The sequence below is a fragment of the Sinohyriopsis cumingii genome, chromosome 12, assembly GCF_028554795.1.
Source record: "Sinohyriopsis cumingii isolate HCF-2022 chromosome 12, ASM2855479v2, whole genome shotgun sequence".
Lineage (NCBI taxonomy): Eukaryota > Metazoa > Mollusca > Bivalvia > Unionida > Unionidae > Sinohyriopsis > Sinohyriopsis cumingii.
This window is the reverse complement of record NC_142972.1, coordinates 66,568,147-66,590,911: the sequence shown is the minus strand read 5'-3', so window position 1 is coordinate 66,590,911 and position 22,765 is coordinate 66,568,147. Positions and strand designations below refer to the sequence as shown.

The following is a 22,765-nucleotide window of genomic DNA, read 5'->3' as shown; positions in this document are numbered from 1 at the left end:
CATAAAGATAGATGTTGCAGATAATGATAAGTATTATTTTCTATATACCTGAGGTGCACCTGAAAGGACTTTGGTTGAGTGGGGTGAGTTAAGAAATGCTAATTAAACAGTTATTGCTGACTTTGCGTCTTGATTTTAAATTTCTTAATATCTGCCCAATATCCCATTACTCATTTTAGACACTCTTGCTTTTCAATGTTGAGTCTATTCACAACTACTGCTGAGTATGTTCATCATTTGACCACTCGAGTAACGACTGCATACATATGGCAATCTGAGTTAAATCGTATGGTATAGATGTTAGTTGAAGTCCTGACGCTAACATCTTGAAAGGACTATATTGAATAAGGGTCATTTTCTGTCCCCGTTCCATATGTCCTTATATTATGTATAATGTACATATGAGGTGGTTAACATTTATTTCTGACATCATTTTTGTGTTCACGTGGCCGTTCCCATGGTTACAAGGTGTCAAAACACTATCAGAAAAGGCATGAAAAGCAGTCATCTTTTCCATTTGCTTCTCATAGATACTGCTTTTCCGTGAGCTATTCACTCAGTTTCAAATTTGCAATATGCATTTTTATTATTTTAGAGGTTATAAAACTGTATATATATCAAGTTTAGTTTCTAAAACTATTCCAAAATGACCCATCATAGAAAAAAATAGAATATCGAACTTATACGTCAACTGAAAACTGTTTCTAAAATACGTTGACAAAAAGGTACTTAATCATACAATACAAAAACTGTTCCTCAATAACATATTGTTTAATATTATTGAATGATGTCTAATATTATTGAATTATTTAAATGATTGTTTGATATTATTGAATATGACGGTAAAGGAGGCGTTAACAGCGGCCTGTATGTTCACTTCTTCGCCGAATATATGGGTTTCTTACCTTCACTGGAAATGACAAGTGTTCTTTATGTATTTATGTACTTGTATCCTTATGTTTTTATGGCCATGTAACACATACACTACTGTGTTTCTATTTTTCGAAGAAAAAAATCAATAAATTGTCTCCCACACACCTTGAGGTAGTCTATAGTCAAACTGGAATCTAGTTATAAACTATATATTCATCCGTAAAGATATAATATGGACATTAATAAGAAAGAAAAGAAAAATAAACTATTGGTTCAGCACTTTTAATGAACTTTGAAAATGTGAAATATGTTTTAGAAGTGATGGTATTAGAGAATACAAGAAAGAAACAGACTATATGTTATGTACTCTAGACCTTTTGCGTCTATTTTTAAACCAGCGCGGGAATACTGCATTATACTGACTACATGCAGTTGTCTGTGAAATGAGAGGATGTACACGTTTATAAAGAACATAGGGAAACAAAACGATTTTATTATTCGTTTTGCAAATGCTATTTACCAGCACTTAGAGTAGGCAAAAAATGGTGATTTACATCGTGCAAGATTCAGGGATTCATAGAATGAATGCAACTTTAAAGAATTTTTAGGAACAAGTTTGCACATAAACTTCGATGAAAAACGAGTCAAAGTAAGTATTTTCTACCTTTTCATCGTTTAAAATAACTATATACGACTATACTCTCTCTCACTCTCTCTCTCCTCCACCTCCTCCTATGCACATGTATGCCTATATTCAATTCTTTGTAGACTCAAAACTAGGGCCCTCGATGGGGGCAATGAAGACATTCAAAAACATATAGAAAGATTTTAACGAATAAAATAATGTTATATGAGTATGTGTTCATATATACCATTAAAGTAAAGCTAGTTGCATTATTACATTGACTTTTATAAGCTGACAACTGTTTCGAAGGCAAATTTTGTGCCTAAATATTGTAAGTACTATATATACATGTAGGCTGACCTGTTTCTCCATATTCCTACGCAAAAATATTGCGAATATCTCGCCGTAGGGCTTTCTATATAATTGGAGGTTCAGGTACGTGTTAAAAAGAAATATATGCAAGCAAGAGACGACGAAACATCTGATAAAAGAAATGCACTCACTAAACACATATTACCTAACGGTAGCAGTTAACCAAAACTAATAGCAAATCCGTTGCCATGGTTACAGGGTGTCAAAACACTATAAAAAAGACATGAAAAGTAGTCATCTTTTCCATTTACTTCTCATAGATACTGCTTTGACAAGAATTATTCACTCACTTTTAAATTTTGCAATATGCATTTTTATTATTTTTGGGTTATAAAGCTCTGTAAATAAAATTTTATTTCTAAAACTATTCCATATGGATTTATCGTCGACAAACACACACACACACACACACACACACACACACACACACACACACACATATATATATATATATATATATATATATATATATATATATATATATATATATATATATATATATATAAAGATACTTGACCATAAAATAATAACAAATGTTCCAATATGAAATATTGATTAACATTATTGAACGATGTTTAATGTTATTGATTTATTTCAATTATTGTTTAATATTATTGAATGCTATGACTATATTTAGGCATTAACAGGGACCAATATGTTCGCTTCTTCACCGAATATATTGGTTTGTTACCGTCACTGGAAATGACAAGTGTTCTTTGGGTATTTTTAACCTTATACTTTCATGGCAATATAACACACACACACACACACACACACACACACACACACGTGTTTCAATCTATGGCAGAAACATATATAAATACCTTGACTTCCATACCCCTTGATGTAGCCTCTATTTAATATATGATTCGTTTATGAACTATATACTTGTCTGCATATTAATGCGAATGCCAAGCAATATTTAATATCCCTTACACCAACACTTTTGTAATATTTGCAAACTTTTGTAAAATATGAATGGTAATGAGTAAATGAACCACCCCCACCCACCCCAAAAATGCATCTTATTCTTATGTTTTAGCTGTGAAATCTATAATGGCGAGAACATTATTAATATACCAATAAAGTACAATAGTCAATTTTAAATGAAATGCACTGAATAAATAATTTGTATCTAACGTTAGTAGTTAAACACAATTAATCGCAAATCCTGATGCTTGTAACATCCACATCAGTCCAACCACAATATTACCTAGTAAGAGTGATATACACCTGGTATCATAACGTTGAGATGAGTAACTGTTTCTGTACTTGCCATTTAACCTTTGACCCCTCATAGAGACACACAGTAACACTATTTCCAGTGCTTATTATACGGGCAACACATCAAACTTTGATGTAGTCAGCTACACCTTTGCCATTTTCTATAGACCAAACCTGCCATGACTGCACATTCATCAGAGACAAAAAGTAATGAAAAACAAACTAGTCAGTAAAACACAAACATAAAAAGTCACAATAATTGAAGTGCATATCTTAAAAATATCTTATAATCCTTTGAATGTGGAATGTATTATCATTCTCGCTTTCTCATTATCACCCACATGACATGTCATAATAATATAAACATCTTGATATGGATGACAATTCAAATTATAAAAAAATATTTTTACACACACACACACACACACACACACACACATATATATATATAAACGGAACCAGATGATTATTGATGAAGGTAGTGGTCGCGGTGTAGCAATCACTCCTCAATTGATTTCCCGTTCTTATTTTCACATTCTGGAATAAATGATGTTTCCTTAAGATGACAAGTTAGTGATTTTCTCTTTGTCAACTGATCATTTTCTCATCTTTTGCAGCCTAGAAACCATATGACACTTGACACGTGTACACAACACCCTACAACCCGAGCACCAACCTTGCGGGTACAGTACCATCCTTTGATGGAATCCGTGTACTCGTTAGGCTTGTATTGGATCCACAGTGAATGTGTTTTATATCTGGCGTGGCGAGACTGGATTTTTGCATGCAACAGACCTGGAAAATCCATGCATACCATATTATCATAAAGCCCCTTATCTGTTAGATGTTCATTTGTATAGCTTGGAGCCTGTTTGACTTGATAAATGCCCATAGTGATGTAACGCAGGTAATCAAATGAGAGCCTGGGGAAATCAGTCAGTTCATCAGTGGATGCACCCATCTTAAAGTAGATTCTGCGCTTATTCAGCAAGTTGTTCTCTTGAACCAGGATTTGAACACTGTTCGGTTCCTTTGCTTTTTCAATCATCCTTCTTGCAGTCTCAGCAGTTGATGAATCCATGTTGGCCAGGGGTGGTCGAAATTTATATATTAATGCACAGATATTTCTAAGGAAGTCACCTCTATGAGGAACAAGTGTATTTGGCACTACTTTGTCAAAAAACTTCCACATTTCACTCCTGCATTAACGCTCTCTATTATCCATCGTGCTTTTGTGACCAGTCTTGAAGTGTTGACGTCTTCTGTTGAATGCTGCTTCTGTCATTTATGTAGAAAAACTGGCATTTCAACTTTAAATCCATGTTCCTGTAAGAAATCGACAGAGTCGCGGAACCCCCTGTCTACAACAAAAACATCACCCTCCTATAACCAATTTGTAATGTCTTCAGCATTTGTTCTTACAATGTGCTTAGTTATGCTTGCATCGTTGCTATAATGATCAGCTAAATATGGGCCTAGAACAGTTAAAATATAACCATCAATTCCCACAACCATCATTGGCTTAACTAATGGTCGATTTTTTATGTAAACTGTATGAACGTCATTGGAAGTTATATATATATATATATATATATATATACACCATCAAGGAAAAGGACTGCTTGTTGCTTCCGTGATTAAATATCTCCCTTGCAGTAGGAGTAGTGTGGACAGATGAGAATGCTTCATGTGTGATGTGTTGAAAACCCAGGTGTTTACCAATAAAGTAAACCATAAGGGACTCTCGCACTGTTTTAATTATTCGTTGCACTTGTGATGTCGTAAAAAGGGAAAATGGGGATAAAATGGTGTTTGGAAAGCCTACCGGCAGCTTTGTTAGAAAAATACTAGGCATGTCATCGGAGATCTACCATGTTTATTACGCAGTGTATTCAAGAAAGAAGTTACTTCCAAGAATTGATCCCTTTTCAAGCTAGTAAGATGGAAATAGTCATCATCAAACAGGGAAGAAGGAACATCAAAGTTAAAATATTACTTTGTTTTAATTAACTCACGCACATTTTGTAAAATTGAGGTAATATCTTTTCTTGGAAAGTCTTTAAACTTTTTTGTTGCACTGATAGATTGTAATGCTTCATTACTAAAGTATGAACTTTCCAAATGAAATTTGCAACATCTACTATATGAATTTATAAATATACCACACTCTACAAAAGACTGGGTAATGGCACAGATTGGGACATTAACAAGATGATTTCGATGCCCATGTGGTCTTTTACATACAACACAACGTCTGTGTGATCTTGGTGTTGATGGAATTTGAAGTTGAATTGTTTGTGGGCTTTTAAAGGCAGCACTTGAAGTAGTTGGTAGCTGAAAATCTGGATCATGGTGTGGACTTGGTGAATTTGTGACTGACAGATTTCTGTAATATTTACTACGGCAACTAGAGCAAACAACATCATCTTGTGTTACAGGCCTTTGCAATAATTCCTCTGCATGCTTTTCTAGAATGCCTGTAAGTACTTTTGTTCTAGCTGATGGTTTTACCCTTTTGTAGCGCCAGGAACATTGATATGCTTTAGGCATTTCAGATATTTGTAGAAATTAATTGAACATTTTGTACTTCTAAATCACTTTGTTCTGAATATATTTTATGCTGTATATGTTTTAAGGTTAGTAAGTACCCACCCTCATTGTTTATTTCCCGTACAAAAATCGGTACGTGGGCTACATTTTGCTATAATTTTACTATTGCTGCTATTATTTATCTTTACTAGGAGTAGTATTAGTGTTATTACTTATATTCAAGCAAGTTCTACTTTGAATAAAAGATTTTCACCTGTAAATTTGATGGCATTATAGTTTTTTGTTTTATTATACCTGATTAGTAAGTTTAGAAAGTTTTGACGTGCTCTTTTAATGAAATAAAGAAATTATGTCATTACAATAAATATGCAGTAATTAGATAAGCAGATTGAACTGATAGGTTTTTGGCGTAGAAGTAAAGCAAATAATAATTTCAGTTACTAAATCATAATTACTTGGCTTCCATCGCGACTGTGGACATTGTTCCCACTGTTTGGAAACAGTTTAAAATTTTAGCAATTTTTAAAAACATCATTAGTGTAGCAAGCACGTTAAAAATTTTTATGTCATTCTTCAAAAGATTATTCTTGATATGGACGAGTGCATCGGAAAATGTGATAAAAATTCAGTATGAAAAAATTTAATATAAATGTACTAGTTTCAGATTTTCTTGCTGATAGAGCATTTTACAATTGTAAAGAGGACAATGTAAGTTCCTACGATTTTATTCTTATTTGTAAGAAACATACCGAATAAATACAGATACTAATGCATTGCTTAAACATATTATGAATCCCTGTAGGTACAAATGTATAGATGTTTGGATCAGCAGAGCTATAAATGATCTAAGACTCGCATTTTTGAAATCTTCCAGACGTATATTAAAAATACTAACATATTTGAATATTTGTCTAAAGCAAGTTACCTAGTGGCATGATCTATTTCCAGCACCCACCACCAACCTACTTTGTAATACCCTACCAATTATACTCTTTTCACTGCTTTAGATTATTTGTTATACACTTATTTTGTATTGCTTTTTCATTTTCAATGAAAGTTTCTATATTAATTTGTATTAATGTCCTGTGTTTTGGATCCACGCATAGGTAGATACACGTACTGTTAGTCATTGCCACTTCTCAGGTATCTACTTGTGTATTTGTGGCAGGGCGCTTGCCAAGTTGTGAGAACTTTTAGCCCGACCCTATGCATTGTAATTATGGAAATAAAATATGTTTAAAACCAACTAGTGGCCTCTACAAGGGAATGTGTGTCAAAACAAGAAACACAGAATATAATTTTCATCTTTGTAAAAGTTTCCATTTGGATAGACCATTTCTAAGATGTAAGAGGCATTTTCCGACGTACCACAAAAATACTAATTTAGCCAAATATTTACGTTACGGTCTATGGAAAGTGAATTAACTGCCTGTGCCCATATGCCAGGGTCAACAATTTATCATACGACCCCAAAACAAATACACCACTTATATAGCATTAATCAGGAGAAAAAATATTAGACTAAATATAGCTAATTATTTAGTTGTTGTTGCGTGTTAAGCGTCCTTTATCAGCACATGATTGGTTATGCATGGCGGCCAATATATCTGCTGGAGGAATAACCCCAAAACCCCGGGAAGAACTACTGACCCTCGGTAAGCTACAGACAAGCTCTCTCCTTACAAGTGTTCTGGATTCCACTCCTTGTGTATTGTTATTTTTGAAAGCGTTTTTATTTCTTGGTTGAAATTCTTATAGCTGTGCTTTGTCTATGTGCATGGTCTGTTTCACCACCCTTATTGTATTTTCGATGGAAGATGCACCCCTTGTACCATTTTTAACAAGGAATTCGTGCATGTAGAAAAAGACACTATATTTGTTCTCTTTCACTATTTATATGATGCTAGACCCTGATTGTATTTCATAGCCCTTATATGTTTGTATGTTGGATCCGATGTCTTTCCAGCTGATGTTTATTTGCTGGAATCTTTCTATTGAAACTGCAATTGGGATTTCGGTTAGTATTCCTGAGATCATATGTGTGGTTTTTTCATTTCTTTTAAATAGTTTACATGTTGTTGCTGAAGGCTCTACTATCTGTACTATGGTGTCGTTAATGCGCATGAGAATATATGGAAGAAGTGGCTTCTCTCCCTTAGGGTATACTATATATATATATATATATATATATATATATATATATATATATATATATATATATATATATATATATATATAAAGATTACAAATTATATGGCCAACACCAGTCCTTTCAAGTGCACTGGATCCAGCAAGGAATCGCGTGTGACAGGAATTGATTAGGATGCATACAATAAACTGACAACTTACAGTGCAAAAGTAGATTATAAATAGCCTAAGCTCTTTCGATTCTACCTAGACCACGATCCAACACTGGATTATGCAAAAACCATCACCGATATTAGTGACGAGGCATACAAAATTGGGCACATAGACCAGCAAGCAAAAGCTTATTTAAGTACGGACAACCCTAGGGCAGGTAGATTTTATCTTCAAACATCCACAAACAAGGAAACCCGGCCAGACCTATAATCTCTGGTAATGGGCATCCCACATAAAGGATATCAGAATATTTGGATCATCTCATGAGACCACATGTCCATAAGTTACCATCATATCTTATGGACACGACATATACCTCATAAAAAGCAAAGTAAACGAACCATTACTGCTAGATACAATGCTTGTTTCCTTATTCGTCACATCTCTCTATACTAACATACCGCACAACGAATGGATACTGGTGTGTAGGGAAGCACGGGAGACAATCAACCTACTCACATTCTAGTCAAATTCCTGGAGCTTGTCCTAAAACTCAATAAATTTGAATTCAATGAAGCAAACTACCTCCAAATCAATGGAACCGCAATGAGTACAAAAATGTCCACTTCGTATGATAATATTTATATTGGAAAACTGGGGGGGAGGGTCAACTTTTAGCAGCGGTGGAACTTACACCATACGAGTGGATACGCTTCATCGATGATATAGAAATAAAGTGGCGACATGGAATAGAAAATCGGAATAATTTCATATCAACGGCAAACAACTTCCAACATTATAAAATTCATGGTACAAGTCCACAAGGTTTTCCCTGGACAGATCAACCAGATTGGTAGAAAACATCCTCCAAATAGACATTTAGAAGTTTGAAGAAAAAAAAAAGATGTTTAAACCAAGAAGACTATAAAAAGACAGCAACGCACACATACAATCCTCAGCTTTTGCAGCTAGCACATTTTCATTTCAATAATTATTTAAAATTGCTTATTAGTCACCCAATAACGTATACTTACTACTAAAACAATGAACCATCTTGGATATAATTTGCGGTTACACAAATTTACACACCAAAAAACAGATAGCAATATGGCTCATCGATTTCTAGCTCAACATAAAAAATTGTCAGTATCAGCATCAGCATCAAGCTGAAGACAACTAGTTGAAATATCAAAACTTTCAAGCTTTCATTCCTGTGGAAATAGTCATGTAAAATTTTGTATCCTTAACACTTTTGTTTTCCGCTTGTTTTGCATGCGTTTTGTATTTGTCTTTAAAAAAGACTCATTTAGAGTTGAATATTCCTTCTTGTAGATATTGCTCAGCGCTTTTATCTCATTAATAATCCCTCTAATTTGCAGCTCTTTTAAGGTTTCTGCTAGTGTGTGTTATTCCTCGGATGGGATTGCCGAGCGGTCACTTCATTGTGTTCCTGCACGTCGTTGGGACACAAGCGTTTACCCCCCTCCCCTTGGTCTCTTTCACTCTTTCATAGATGTTTTCAAACAATGTTCCAAAACTGGCATTTTCTAGAGTATTTGCGCAAAAAAATTTTTTTTTTAAATCTGTTGAAATAGTTGTTCAATAATATTGATGCTTACGTGGTATCGATAAAATATTTCTCATTACATCTACTTTCAGTCCGTGCAGGACGTATTTTGAATTCACATCATTTTTGTACTCACTGTTCATGATGTTCTGGTTGTTTACATTCCAATATTTTTATCTAGGTATTTATTCCAACTCCTACCCAATTATAAGGTATGATTTGGAGAAAGAAATTATTCATATTATTGTATTGTTCTTTTCCAGTAGAATTACGAGCGAATATCATTTGTACTAGAATAGGAGTTATACGTTTATGGTCCAGGTGCTGGATGCATTATCATTTATCACTTCAGAGGTCAATCTGAATATATATATATATATATATATATATATATATATATATATATATATATATATATATATATATATAGTGCAGAAAACAGATGTGACTCATAAAAAGATAGATATATGCATAATTATTTTTATGAAGCAAAACTAGTTTTAAGCCGTTGATATCCCTCAAGCACGTCAACAAATATAACTCCCGAATCGGCTTTTGAATGTACCAGTGCATCCAGCTTTTCTTCGAGATTTCTGATGGAAAATGCAATCTCGTCTAGTCTCCTTAGAACCGGTTGTTCATCAAGATGATCCTCACTCTTTGTATCTATTGGCTGTTTCAATGTTCGGCTATTCAACCTTTTCTCCCCTCTCTGTTTCACATCCAAATCTGTCAGTTTTGTGCGGACTTCGGTAGCGAGATCATCTCGTTTTATTCCCTCGAGAAGTAAGATGACATACATTCCTAAATGAATATATAAGGATAATCAGTCTGATTATTTGAAATGTTATTAAATAAAGATACACCTTATTGTCATATACAGTAAACGTTTTGGATTCCACGATGATTTGCTGATGCCGCTGACTCGCTCTACACTTACACGATTTCTTTACCATGTTTATTACGAATTCTAATAAGTCAATGTTTCGGTTAGGAAAAAACAAATTTTTAGTACTGACAAAACATGATATGTAAAATTCGTCAGCACTTCGTATACGAAAGTTTGTATCATCAAGTTAAATTAGCGGCGCAGCAATGCCTGAATATTAAAACCTGATTTCCAATTATAAATAAATCAAAGACCAATTGGTATTGGTTTACGAATACGAGTAAGTGAAAGATGTGTCGATTCATGCAAACTACAATTTAAATGTCTTAGAACATTGTCGCTTAGTTTTCTTTCTACTAAATCTGTGATAAGTGAGAAAAATATACATGGATTAACATAGCCACTTTGTCATTTGCAATTTGTTACCATTAAATCAGTATTTTTTTTAATTTGTTTGCAAAGTGTACTTTTTTACCTTAGAATTTAAGAAATACTTTAATATATTTTTCTCTCTTTCTCGTTGAATGCCCACTTTTTACTCAACGTCTATATAGAATACATGTATTACACATCAGTTATATAATTTTTATTAATAAAATTAAACATATATGTTTAAGACTAACTACGTTCAAGCTTATCAAAATCCAACATGTAAGCGATGCAATTTTCTATAAATTCGTACGAATAAAGCAACATCAAGATATATTAAAAGTTAATAATAACATATCTAAAATGTAAGCTAAGTAGATTCTTTGTAAGTACCGTTACACTGTCTAGTATAAGCAGAAAGTTTTAAGAATTTGCATAATAAGAAGCGTTATCTTGAACAGAATCACAACAGTCCCATCAGTTAATAGGCTTGAGATTCATCGGGAGGTTTATGACCTAACATGCATCCACCTAATTTTTTTTAGTTTTAAAATTCATAAACATAAACACAGATACAAATGGCATTGAATTAAAATTGTTGTATCCGAAGGAAAGTAGAAATTGCAAATTTCCATCCATCGAAGTTAAATTTCTAGTTTCAAGTAACGCTCTGTTCAAGTTTACTTCTTAACATCTAATGTTACTCATGGCCATTTCAAGCTAGTATCATTGATTAACATCATCGGGAGTAATGTATCGGACATAGCTAGATAAATGTGCAGTATCTTCCGTATGCTCATTTGCAACCCTCTGATTTTGAACAAGGTGATCCAACACACTGCTGGTTTTTTTTTCTAATACACTAAACATACATACCAACATCTATCAGTTTCTGCCGACGCATTATTTCCTTTTCCACCATCATTTCCAGGAAAACACTTCCATTCTCATTCAGCAGAGTGTCTTCGTCAGATGACCATGCAAACGTGGACTTTAGTTTCTTTTTATCTTCATCTGTCAGTTTGTTGCTGATGTCACTCAAAATTTGCGAAATTTCATCTCCCAATTTTGTCCGGACTAATAAAAACACAAAGACAAATCAATCATAACTACAGTTAGCAATAGGGATAGTGAGATCAAGATTTCGATACTGCTTTTTGAAAAAATATCTGGCCAACTAAAAATGATGTCATAACCCAGAATGACTTATAGTTGAGCAGAAGGACGGCAATAAAATAGCTAGTTGCTCAGGTTCTGTTTTCTGATGCCACCAGACAGTATAGGTGAGATTTCATTATCCATAATATACCTGTTTAAATCAACCTTAATCGATATGAAAAATAGACTAAGGCGAAAGGCATGACTGTTGGGGTACGATATGACTAGCGAATGAAAGTTCCATTAATAGGAGTACCGTACTATTGAGAACTTCGAATGAGTTGTTTTTATCCCTTTGTATATATATATATATATATATATATATATATATATATATATATATATATATATATATGTGTGTGTGTGTGTGTGTGCGTGTGTGTGTGTGTGTGTGTGTGTGTATATATATATATATATATATATATATATATATATATATATATATATATATATATAGTTCATGTATATAATTCAGTGAATCTAGTTTAAGTTATTAATATTAGTTATTTACAGTGCATATAACAAAATATATCTAATAGCGATTAACAGTAACGTAAATAAGGTTTTGATTTAATAATTTTATTATGTTTGAAATAACAGCTGTTAGATTCAACCACTTTTCTTCCCCTGTGAAGGGTACCAAGGTAGTTCAGTTCGGAGAGCGTTGGACTGGTAATCCATGGTTCTAAGGTTTGATACACGCCCGGACCAGCGCAGGTCCGGTACCTATGTGTTTATTTGGAAAAGGCCATTAGTTACCATTTAATGTTGGCTTAATATAGCCACAATGGTGATAAAATGTCGTTAAGACAAACAAATCAAATCACTCCGAGTCTGTTATAATATGACGTATTAGATACTTATTTCATGCATACGTAATCGAACGGAAACACAGAAGACTATACGTCAACTGTTTTGCCAAATAAGCTCCCACCCACTGCTGTCTAAAATTCCTGGCTAACACACACACACACAGACATATATATATATATATATATATATATATATATATATATATATATATATATATATATATATATATATATATGGATTCGTGCGTTTTGATTTTGTGTATCACAACTTGTTTTTATATACGCTGCATTTCCGTTGAGTGACTCATACTACTCTTGATTGGTTTTCTTATTTTCGTGCGATATCAAAGAGTTGCTGTAAATGGTCAGGTTTCAGAATGACGAGAGGTCATTTCTGAGGCATATCAGTGGTCTTTTTTGTGGCTGAAATTTAATTTCAATATGTACGTTTAGTTTTAGAGTCTTTCATGTGCTGATGACGCAACGTTTTACAAATCAGATAAGCAATAGAGAGTTTCAAAAGAAGTATACGATTTGTGTCTGAATAAATGTGAAGAAAAATGTGCTATACCAATTTAACAAAACAAATATAATATTTCCTTTAGTTATTTGATTGGGCAAAAATATCAAAGCTTTATGAAAAATATAGGTGAATTACGTACAAGTACCCTCAGATTTAATATCCATGTTAAGGCCAAAATATCCAAATCAAATGTAAAGTTTGTGTTTCGTCGAGGACGTTTGCGATACATACCTACTTTGTTACTACCTTTAATACGATGCAGACCTAAATTATGTTGTGAAATGTGGTTCTCTCACAAATCAGATTTGACCCATCAAATTGAAACCTTTCAACAAAAGCTTTGGAAATGCATGGGTACTAAATCAGGTTAGGAATTTACCAGTAACCTCTGCAGTTATGTGACCAAATGTGCAGACATTTAAATTTACCACCATAGAGAGTAGGAGAAATGTTATTGACGTTTTGTTGTTAAATATATACACAGTCCTTGTTTATTATGCTTATCATCGAATAATGTTTCAAGAAAGTTTAAACACAAAACTTTTTATCTGCACCTGTAAAACAGTATTTAAATAAATCAGAAAGTAATTTTAACTCATTTAGAAACAAACAACACATTTAGTATGACTAACAATGTTGCACGTTTAAAATGTTATATGAACAAAAACATTGTTAATTGAATGTGTTAAAATAACGTAATACGTAGTAATAACTCCACCTTAAACACACACACACACACACACACACATATGATTTTTCATGTCGAATAATTTGTGGAATGCCAATAACTATTTTAAAACAATGTGAAAGACGTTTCAGTTATTCTTCTCGTCTTTGTTTTAAAAGACATTCGGAACTTACTAGGCTAGTTCTAGGAGGAATCGTAAAATGAACTTTTACATAATTAAGTACGTGACTCATAGTTGTTCGTAAACCAATTTTTTTTTGAGTTAATAATATTTAATGACTTACTTGCAATTGTTCCAGATCCTGGCTGTAATGCTTTCCACAATTGTACGAGCATCAGAAAGATGCTTTCGCTCTTTGTAAGACGCTGGCCTTTCAATAGGGAAAATGTCATAAATACATAAACAATCTGTTGTAAGGCCAGTTGTAAGTTTACGTTTCTAAGCTTCAGTTCATATTCTTCCTTCGTTTTGACGGCTACAAAGTTAGAGTAGGCTTCTAGGAGATCGGTAATAACATCTATGTCATACTCGAGTGCCCTAATCTTCCTGAGACAGAAAGTAAATTTTGTTAAGGCATTTGTCAGCAACAGGTTTATTGGCCTACTATTTCCGTTTTGAGTTTTGTATTGCTGCGCCATTCCAGTATCATGCAGAGTCTTCCTTGTTGCTTCCAGTTCTCTTGTCAGATGTAGAACTTCTATTTCTGTTTGTTCCAATAGAGCCTCCGTCTTCTTGAGTTTTTCATATTCTCTTACAATGTTTCGTTGATCAGTGGTTTCAATCATTTCAACGTCTTCGAGTCCTGCAAAATAGTTAACGGTGCTTGATTACATTTATGAATATCTCTGCTTTTAATATACTTCTAGTTTGATAAGCATTGCTTATTACTATACTTCAATCATTATACTCGGCCATTAAATCAACAGCAGTGTACGCTATGAACCTCGTCGTCTTAGCCGTCGCATGATATTTACTTGCATGAAATTGTTATAATTTTTAGCCCACACGGCTCATATTAAAAAGGTGTTGTAGAATCATCTACTGAGCCACATTCAGCAGTACATTTTGTTATTTTGTGGTTGGTTTTTAGGACGTATTATTTAGACATCAATGTAGAACCTATCTACATCATTCAGGAATTTTTGAACGTATGCATAGATAGATTATAACTGAAACGTCTGTCATCTTTAATTGGTCATCCATAATGTATGCTATCAAGGTATTAACGTAAACGGTTGGTAAATCAGTTTTGGAGCAATTTTGTTAAAGATCATCCACAACCTGAAGTTGCAGTGAAATTAAAAAGACAACACGGTATTCAGTAAGTTACATCACCTTTTACCCATGTCCAATTTTAACAACTCCACTAAAATTTACTAGTTTTCTCTCATTTTAGGACGTAATATAATTTAGCATATTTTCATATCATATAAATACTTTTTAGGAAAACTATGCTCTCCTGAAGTAATGTATACACACTTTGTTTTTGTAATAATTCCATGCTCTATATTAACTACGCATAGATATGTTTCATGTAACCATTCTGGAATGATGCAGTATCACACATAATTTAACGGCCACTTATACATTTAGAAAAAGAATGTTTCAGGTACGATATTGCATGCATATCAAACAGATAAATGTCTACAGTATCGCTCAATGTCAACAATATGGTGTGCATTCTTGAGTATACAAATAGAACTGACATTACATGGAACAGCTGAATGCAATATACTGAATCCCTTCCATGTAATTGACATACCGTGTAGATTGAAGGTTTCACCCTTAATATGGACTGAATCAATGCCCAGTTCCAACAACTCCGATATACTGTTTTCCTTCAACAGCTCAACGAAAATTTCTGCATGAAAAGCTGGAATCATTATGGTGACCAGCAGACTTGACGAAGGCTCCAAGCCACATATAAACACAAATTCTGGTGGGACAGCCAGTCTGTTAGATACTAAAGTTCTAAGTCTTTCCAGTCCTTCTCTTTTGTATTGACTCAAATCCTTTCCTTCAACATGAAACACTGCGTATACGTATCCATTGGCTACGAAAAGATAAACAAATTCAAAAGTAATGTAATGTACTATCATGTATTACCAATAAATATATACTACTAAAGGAAGGCGCTTGCTTTTTTATTATTTTTATTAGTAGAGTAATTATCTAAATTTATGTTCTTATCGTAAACAAATATGAATTATTGGATACAGACTTATCTCATATTATCTCTCGCAATTTTGCACCAAATAGAGACATATGCGAACAGTTATACAACATCAATACGATCTGAGGGCATGCCATATAAAAATATCATATCCGTTTTCTTGGACATAAAACAAGTGAAATATGTTTGAGTTTCTTCGCCATGACAAGATTTTGTAGCAGCATGATTCTTCTGGCCAAATCGGTAATACTTCTTCTGTCTTAGTTTACAAAATCATTTAGATTATTTTTAAAATATATTGGTGTAACGGGTTGTCATTTAATATCCAGTTAAAATAGACATATAAAGGGTTACTGACATGTATAAGTTCTCGTATCAAAGGTGACCATGCTGACGGAGATACGAATCTCTTTCTCTTAACTATGCACCAATTCTGTTCTTGACGATTACATATTTTAAAATTTTACTCAGCACAAGAGCATTACTAAAGCCCCAAGTCTAAGGTTGTTCCCTTAGCATTGTAAGTTATAAGTAATATAAAGGAGATCTGAGCAAATATATATTATATGACCATGATTGAGGATTTACAATGATGTTTAGCTATTTTATGTCATTTTGCAAAATCTTTATCGCGTACATACAATTTAGTATTAAATTTATCTTATTTAATTATACTAGGTACTTTAACAAATTTGTCATATGAACCTTTCTCAAAATATCTGAAGATTAGCAAGAATATACTTCCCATATTTATTAATCACACACTATCTGTTTTGTTACTGGGTGTCAAAGGGCTTTGTGTTTTAATTAATAGCCCATGTGAAATCCAAACGTTGTTGTGTTAAATTGGGTTCAATATTCTTTAAAACTTCAATTTCATGATTCCGATTTAAAGCATTCTATTCCAATTACAAAACATTAATTGGTACAATTACGAACAGCGGCAAAAAAATGCAATTTATAATTCTAATTTAATTTACTTTGTGTGCCTAACCAATTATATAGAAGGCTTCAATACGTTTGGCATTGAGAGAGTAAAGATACATCATGTATTCTGCAAAGGAAAATAGATAATTTATTTCCACATATGAATCTAAAATAGACAAGGCGGTGATGACCTTATAATCATGCTAAATAATTCCAATTTTTTTATAAATTAAACGGATTTTCTGCAATATGATTGGATATAAAAGGCACGTGATACTGATCTGGAATTTTTTACACATCAATAAATTCTGGGACTAATGTCGGTTTTTGTGCTGTTTGCAATATAAATAAACATTGAAGACACGTAACTGAAATGATTGTTTCAACTTTTAACATTTTTATTCAGCAAATAAATATAAATTATACCCGTTTTTATACTTCTTCAAATATTCTTTGAAATGCATAATTTACAATTTGGCGTTCTTCTGCTACATAGTCGCGCAAAATGGTCGATTACGGTTATTTTTCATTACAATTTTCTGCGGAAATTTTTGCACAATTAGATCACCAGGAGTTGAAAGAAATAATAGCAGCAATTAAAGCAGATGTAGATGGATTCGAATATAATGTGATGGATGTTACAAACGCTGAAAATGAAACAGAACAACAAGATTGATCAATTCCATCACACAGCACCCCATGACCTCAGTGACCCTAGCCACACACAACAACAACAATAATAGCGTGGGAACTGAGCCAGTCAATTTTTTGAGGCCGCAGAGGGATATAAACCAAGAGTCGACAAATTATATGTGGAGGACTTAAAAGCTACTGAAATAAATCAATACTCAGAGGCTACTAAACGAAACACAAAATGGGGTATTGGCGTTTTCAGTGGTAAATTTTTTATTTTTTTATTCTACTTTTGTTTGTTTATTTAAAAGCGTGTGTAGATGTTGGTGGTTTAGTGAAAATGACCATTTACACAAAACTAAAAACAAATATTTATGAGACCATTATTCAAAGACTGATTAAAGTTTTTAAATAGTACAGCTACAATCTCCAAAAATGTGACTTAAAACCATGAACAATGTATATAATGATCCATAAAGGTGATTGTTTTGCTTAAAATATGTTTTTTTAATGTGTAGTCATTAATTCCTTCCAGCACTCCATCACTCAACTATGCAACCAAACAAAACACATGGCCGGTTTTGCGAGCAATTCTAAATTTAACAACTACACATTTAATTTCAGATTAGATAACTGAAAGCATCTTGCTAAGTATTAACGCTGATGAAAAAGATATAAAATGGTATTCCTGTATAGGACATACTATAATAAAAAAGAATGCTATTTTTTATATTAAAAGAAATTGCCTGACCCCACGGGTAGCCATTGTCTAAGATGTAAAGTATGAAGTAGCTGAATAGACGTAACTGTGACAGTAGTTACATTTCATTTGACATTAGATCCCTGAACTGGTCTTCACAAATATTAACGTTGTTGAGAATGATATAAAATGTTATTTCTGTGTAAAATTTATTTAATTGTTACCTTTATGTTAGTAAGGGATATCATCATTTAGTTCAAATTTCCATGTTGTTCATTGATAAAATACATTATGATTTATGGTATGATTGGAAATGTAATTTAGTCCACTGGTTCATTCCGTATCAGCTGTCCGTATCAGTTGTTATTATATAAGGTCATGATGGGTTCTTCCTCTACCAGTTATACTTTCCGCCATGCATAGCCTATCTTGTGCTGAAAAATAGCGTTAAGCCCTAGAACAACAACAACAACAACAATAAGGTTATGGTCATCTGACGTAGCAGACGGGACTGACTAACACTGAACAAGAATATTGTAAATGAACTAAATGTGTTGAAAATCATCGGTAGCCATTGCAAAAGATGTAAAGTTTGAAGTTTCTGAATAAACATAACTGTGACAATAGTCAATATGTTCGTGTGATTCTGTATAGGTTATGTATTATGGGGCGATGTGAAGCGGCGAATGAAAGGAAAGTACGCACTACTTAAATTGGAATGCATTGTTGATAGAATAAGTTGATTTGACGAAGCAAGGACGAATTTGGAATTATAAGGATCAAATGATCATGGTTGGATATTTATCGATGTGTAAATTTTACCTAACCACTCATAAAGTTAACATAAAGTCCTTTGGACTTTAATTACTTTGTAAGTGATTAGGTAAAATGTACACATCAATAAATACCCAGCCATGATCATTTAATTCTATAATAAATGATATAATGTTACTGTGGCATAGCTGATCAAGATCTATGCAAATTGCATTACGTTGTCGACATATTCTGTATAAACGTCAGCATCAGCTGCGTTGGATTTACATTTAAAGCCGCAGCTTTTGCTGTAGAAACGTGCTATGTCGTACAAAATGTTCTTGTGATTTTATATCAGTTAGTCTTCACACAAAGAGAGAGAGAGGGGGAGAGGGAGGGAGGGAGAGAGAGAGAATTCTGTGAATATAATTATTTTTGTGCAGCAACAATGTCCATAAAACCACCATACCTCCAATAAAACAAAAATAAATTATTTTAAATGCAACTGATTTGATATACCTCAATGAACAAATTGTGTATTAGTTCGACCTTGCTCCCCACCCAAAATTCATATGGTATATACCTGGTTCAGGTGACGGTTGGTAAAAATAAAGTGTATCCGTTTCTGTTTTGGCATATTCAACACATTTTTTGAGAAGATCTTGCCTTCCCAAATGCCACAACATAGCCTGCAAGTGAAGTATATTGTCTCTTGTAAGCATCAGCCGTCCTTCCAGATATCGGAAAAAGTCCCTAGGTGTCTTGATTTCTTCATATAATCTCCTGCCGATGCCACCTGGACCTTAATAATAATAATAATAATATTAATAATGATAATAATAATAATAATAATAATAAGAAGAAGAAGAAGAAGAAGAAGAAGAAGAACTATACAACATGATTGATAATAATAATTATAGCTTGGTAGTAGCAATTTTCTTCCCATATGAAGGTAAGAGTTAAACAATTATTTGAAGACATTTAGAGTTGGATTGTATCTAATAACTTAACTAGTGCTAGAAAAATAATACAAGTGAACATTCAAACATGTACAGATAAATTAGCAAAGTTATTTCTATTATAATTCCTTTAAAGGTATGTACATGAACAAGGCAATTTCAACAGTCCCCCGGTGTTGTTGTGTTTTTTATTCCTCTACCAGCTTTAGAAAAAGATCTAAAACGCTGTGTGATATTGGGAATCATATCAGTTTAATCAACATGTGAGACTTAAATGGGTATAGCAATCCAGTAGATGCAATATGGAGTGGATGAAATATCAAAATGAACATAGCGGGACCTTGGATGTAAATTATAAGCTTTACCAAAGTTCTAGAAAAAGCATGTGACCACTACTATAAATTCTTAAGACGTGTCAGGCAATTGCATAAGATATTAGGACGAGATGAACATCTCTAGATTTTACCTTCAAAAACAATGAGACGTTCATAAAGAATGTAAATGGTAAAAAAAATGAACTTTTAAATCTTGATAAGAAAAGAATAAACCTTCCATAAAATCTATGAAAGTTAAATGAAACATTTTACAACGATTTTACCATAAGAAATATATTCGTGGGATTGACAGCAATGATAAAAACATTTTAATCTAGATTTATAGGATCAACGTGTAACAAACCAATTAACTGTAGACATAATTGAAAACAGGAACAATTTCCCTCTTCCGTGATGTGGTATTTATTTATACATCTTTTTCTTCTTTTAATAATTTACAATACTTTCTCTTTTTACTATTTGTTCCTTTTCAGTTTTTACACTTTTTGTTTTTCCTTTTAACAGTCTATCTTCTGAGCGTAAAACATGAAGAATAAATAACAAATGAAACTAAGACAAAGACAAAAGCAAACAAAACGGAACAGATTGATGTATGCAATCACTGGACTTTCCTTGTCTACAGGCGTGAATTGAGCATAAAATGTAAATGTGTATACCTTTTCTCTTAGGTTTGTTATACCTACAGACAATAATTACGAATGAATATCTCAGTGCTGTTGTTGATTCGAGACTTTATGCAATTAGTTTGTCATTTTCTTGCTTTGATTGATAGCTTGACTTATTTAGTGGTTGATTGATTTGTTTATTTTGTGGTAGAAGCTAAATTCCACAAACAGTAGACAAACTATTCCCCACACCACCGTTCTCCTCCCTTTTCCGTCCCCTCCTCCGACAAAAAAACAAACGTTTATAAAAATTTCAGTAATATATCTATGAGATGGGCTGATGACAATTAGCTTCAACGATCAATGTTATAACTGTTTATGAACGTAAATAAACACGCAAGCGCAAATGTAGTCAGAGAGACATCTTCTGCTAATTGCTGTGAATTCACTACAGTTTGTGAGACACGCGTTTTGTTGATTTGTGGCTGTTAAAAGCATGAATTAAAACACTTATCGAACAAATATTAATCTACAGAAGCAATGAATCATTCATTAATCACAAATTCAGATAACTATAAAAAATGTCTATTTCGCATTAGTATAAAATGATATCCTAGGAAAAAAATGAATTCAAGCTGCTTCCTATGAATGTCAAGGCCAAATCGATAAAAGTTACTGTTTGATATCAAAGCATACTTATTCCAGCTTTGACATTTTGTAAGTTAGTGTGGAGAAATTGGACTTTGAGTGTTCGGATTAATTTCATCGCACGTATTATTTAGTTAGCTACAATAATTACTATAAAACTGTGTTGATGTACACAACGTATTACTACATTTTTGTTTACTTCCATAACCTGGTATTGTACTAATGACACGCTTATTCTAAGTTATTTCGTTTTTAGGAGCGAGACTCTTCGACTTCTCTGTGTATACCACACTTATTTTTCATCAAATAAATTGTCTTGTACTACTCATTTTCATGACATACACATCCGGCTTTAACACACCCAGGTAGAACAGAAATTAATTGATGCATGTGTCAGAGGGATTTGTATTTGTAAGGTGATTTACATCGAATATATTTCAGTATTATTATGTCATGTCTGCGAAACCGAAGGTTTGAAATCTGAAAATTTATAATAGTTAATTTAGGTATGTTAAAAATATTGCATTAGGAATATATCATATTGCTTTGTTGAAAATGAGAATTGGCATAATTTTCAATTATTGAACTAGCAAATATGTACAAAAGACGTAATCTCTTTATGTTAGTTTCATTGTTCTTGTTCATATTAGAGTGGCGATATGTAAGTAAACCCTTTTTTACCAGATTCAAAATCTTTCAGTCTTAATAGTTCCCCATCGTCGAGATTATTCCCTACTGTATCAAGAAGAAGGTTGAAACGCCAGTTCTCAGGCAGGTCCATCAAAAGGTGTGAGGGTAAGTCTTTAAATCTCTCACCACCACTGGCCACTGAAAAATAGTATTCCTTTTACGCAATGAACATATTTTGCCATCTTCTGCACATACTACAGTAGTCAAACTATTAAGAGTTTCAATAAATATTTCCTTCTACTTAAGTGTCCAACAGAAAATACTGACAAGAAAATGAACGCGAGCTTTCCATTACATCGAGCTAAATATGTATTACCGTTATTAATATTATAAACATCATTAGCAGTAGTAGAAGTGTTCAGACTTTCATATAATTAACAAATCAGTTGT

The 22,765-nt window shown here is 33.0% G+C and overlaps 1 protein-coding gene across 2 annotated transcripts in view; it reads right to left on the bottom strand.

Moving 5' to 3' along the window:
* Positions 1 to 1,139: 1,139 nt before the first annotated feature.
* LOC149786621 (uncharacterized) overlaps positions 1,140 to 22,765 on the bottom strand; it is a 38,820-nt gene continuing 17,194 nt past the window's right edge. For both annotated transcript variants that reach the window (XM_089977135.1, XM_089977134.1), the window contains 6 exons: positions 22,367 to 22,513; positions 19,722 to 19,940; positions 15,715 to 16,005; positions 14,236 to 14,754; positions 11,647 to 11,847; positions 1,140 to 10,316 (listed from right to left, as the gene is read on the bottom strand). In XM_089977135.1, coding sequence (XP_089833261.1) covers positions 9,994 to 10,316; positions 11,647 to 11,847; positions 14,236 to 14,754; positions 15,715 to 16,005; positions 19,722 to 19,940; positions 22,367 to 22,513 — 1,700 coding nt within the window. In that variant the 3' untranslated portion in view covers positions 1,140 to 9,993. The remainder of the gene's footprint in view (positions 10,317 to 11,646; positions 11,848 to 14,235; positions 14,755 to 15,714; positions 16,006 to 19,721; positions 19,941 to 22,366; positions 22,514 to 22,765) is intronic.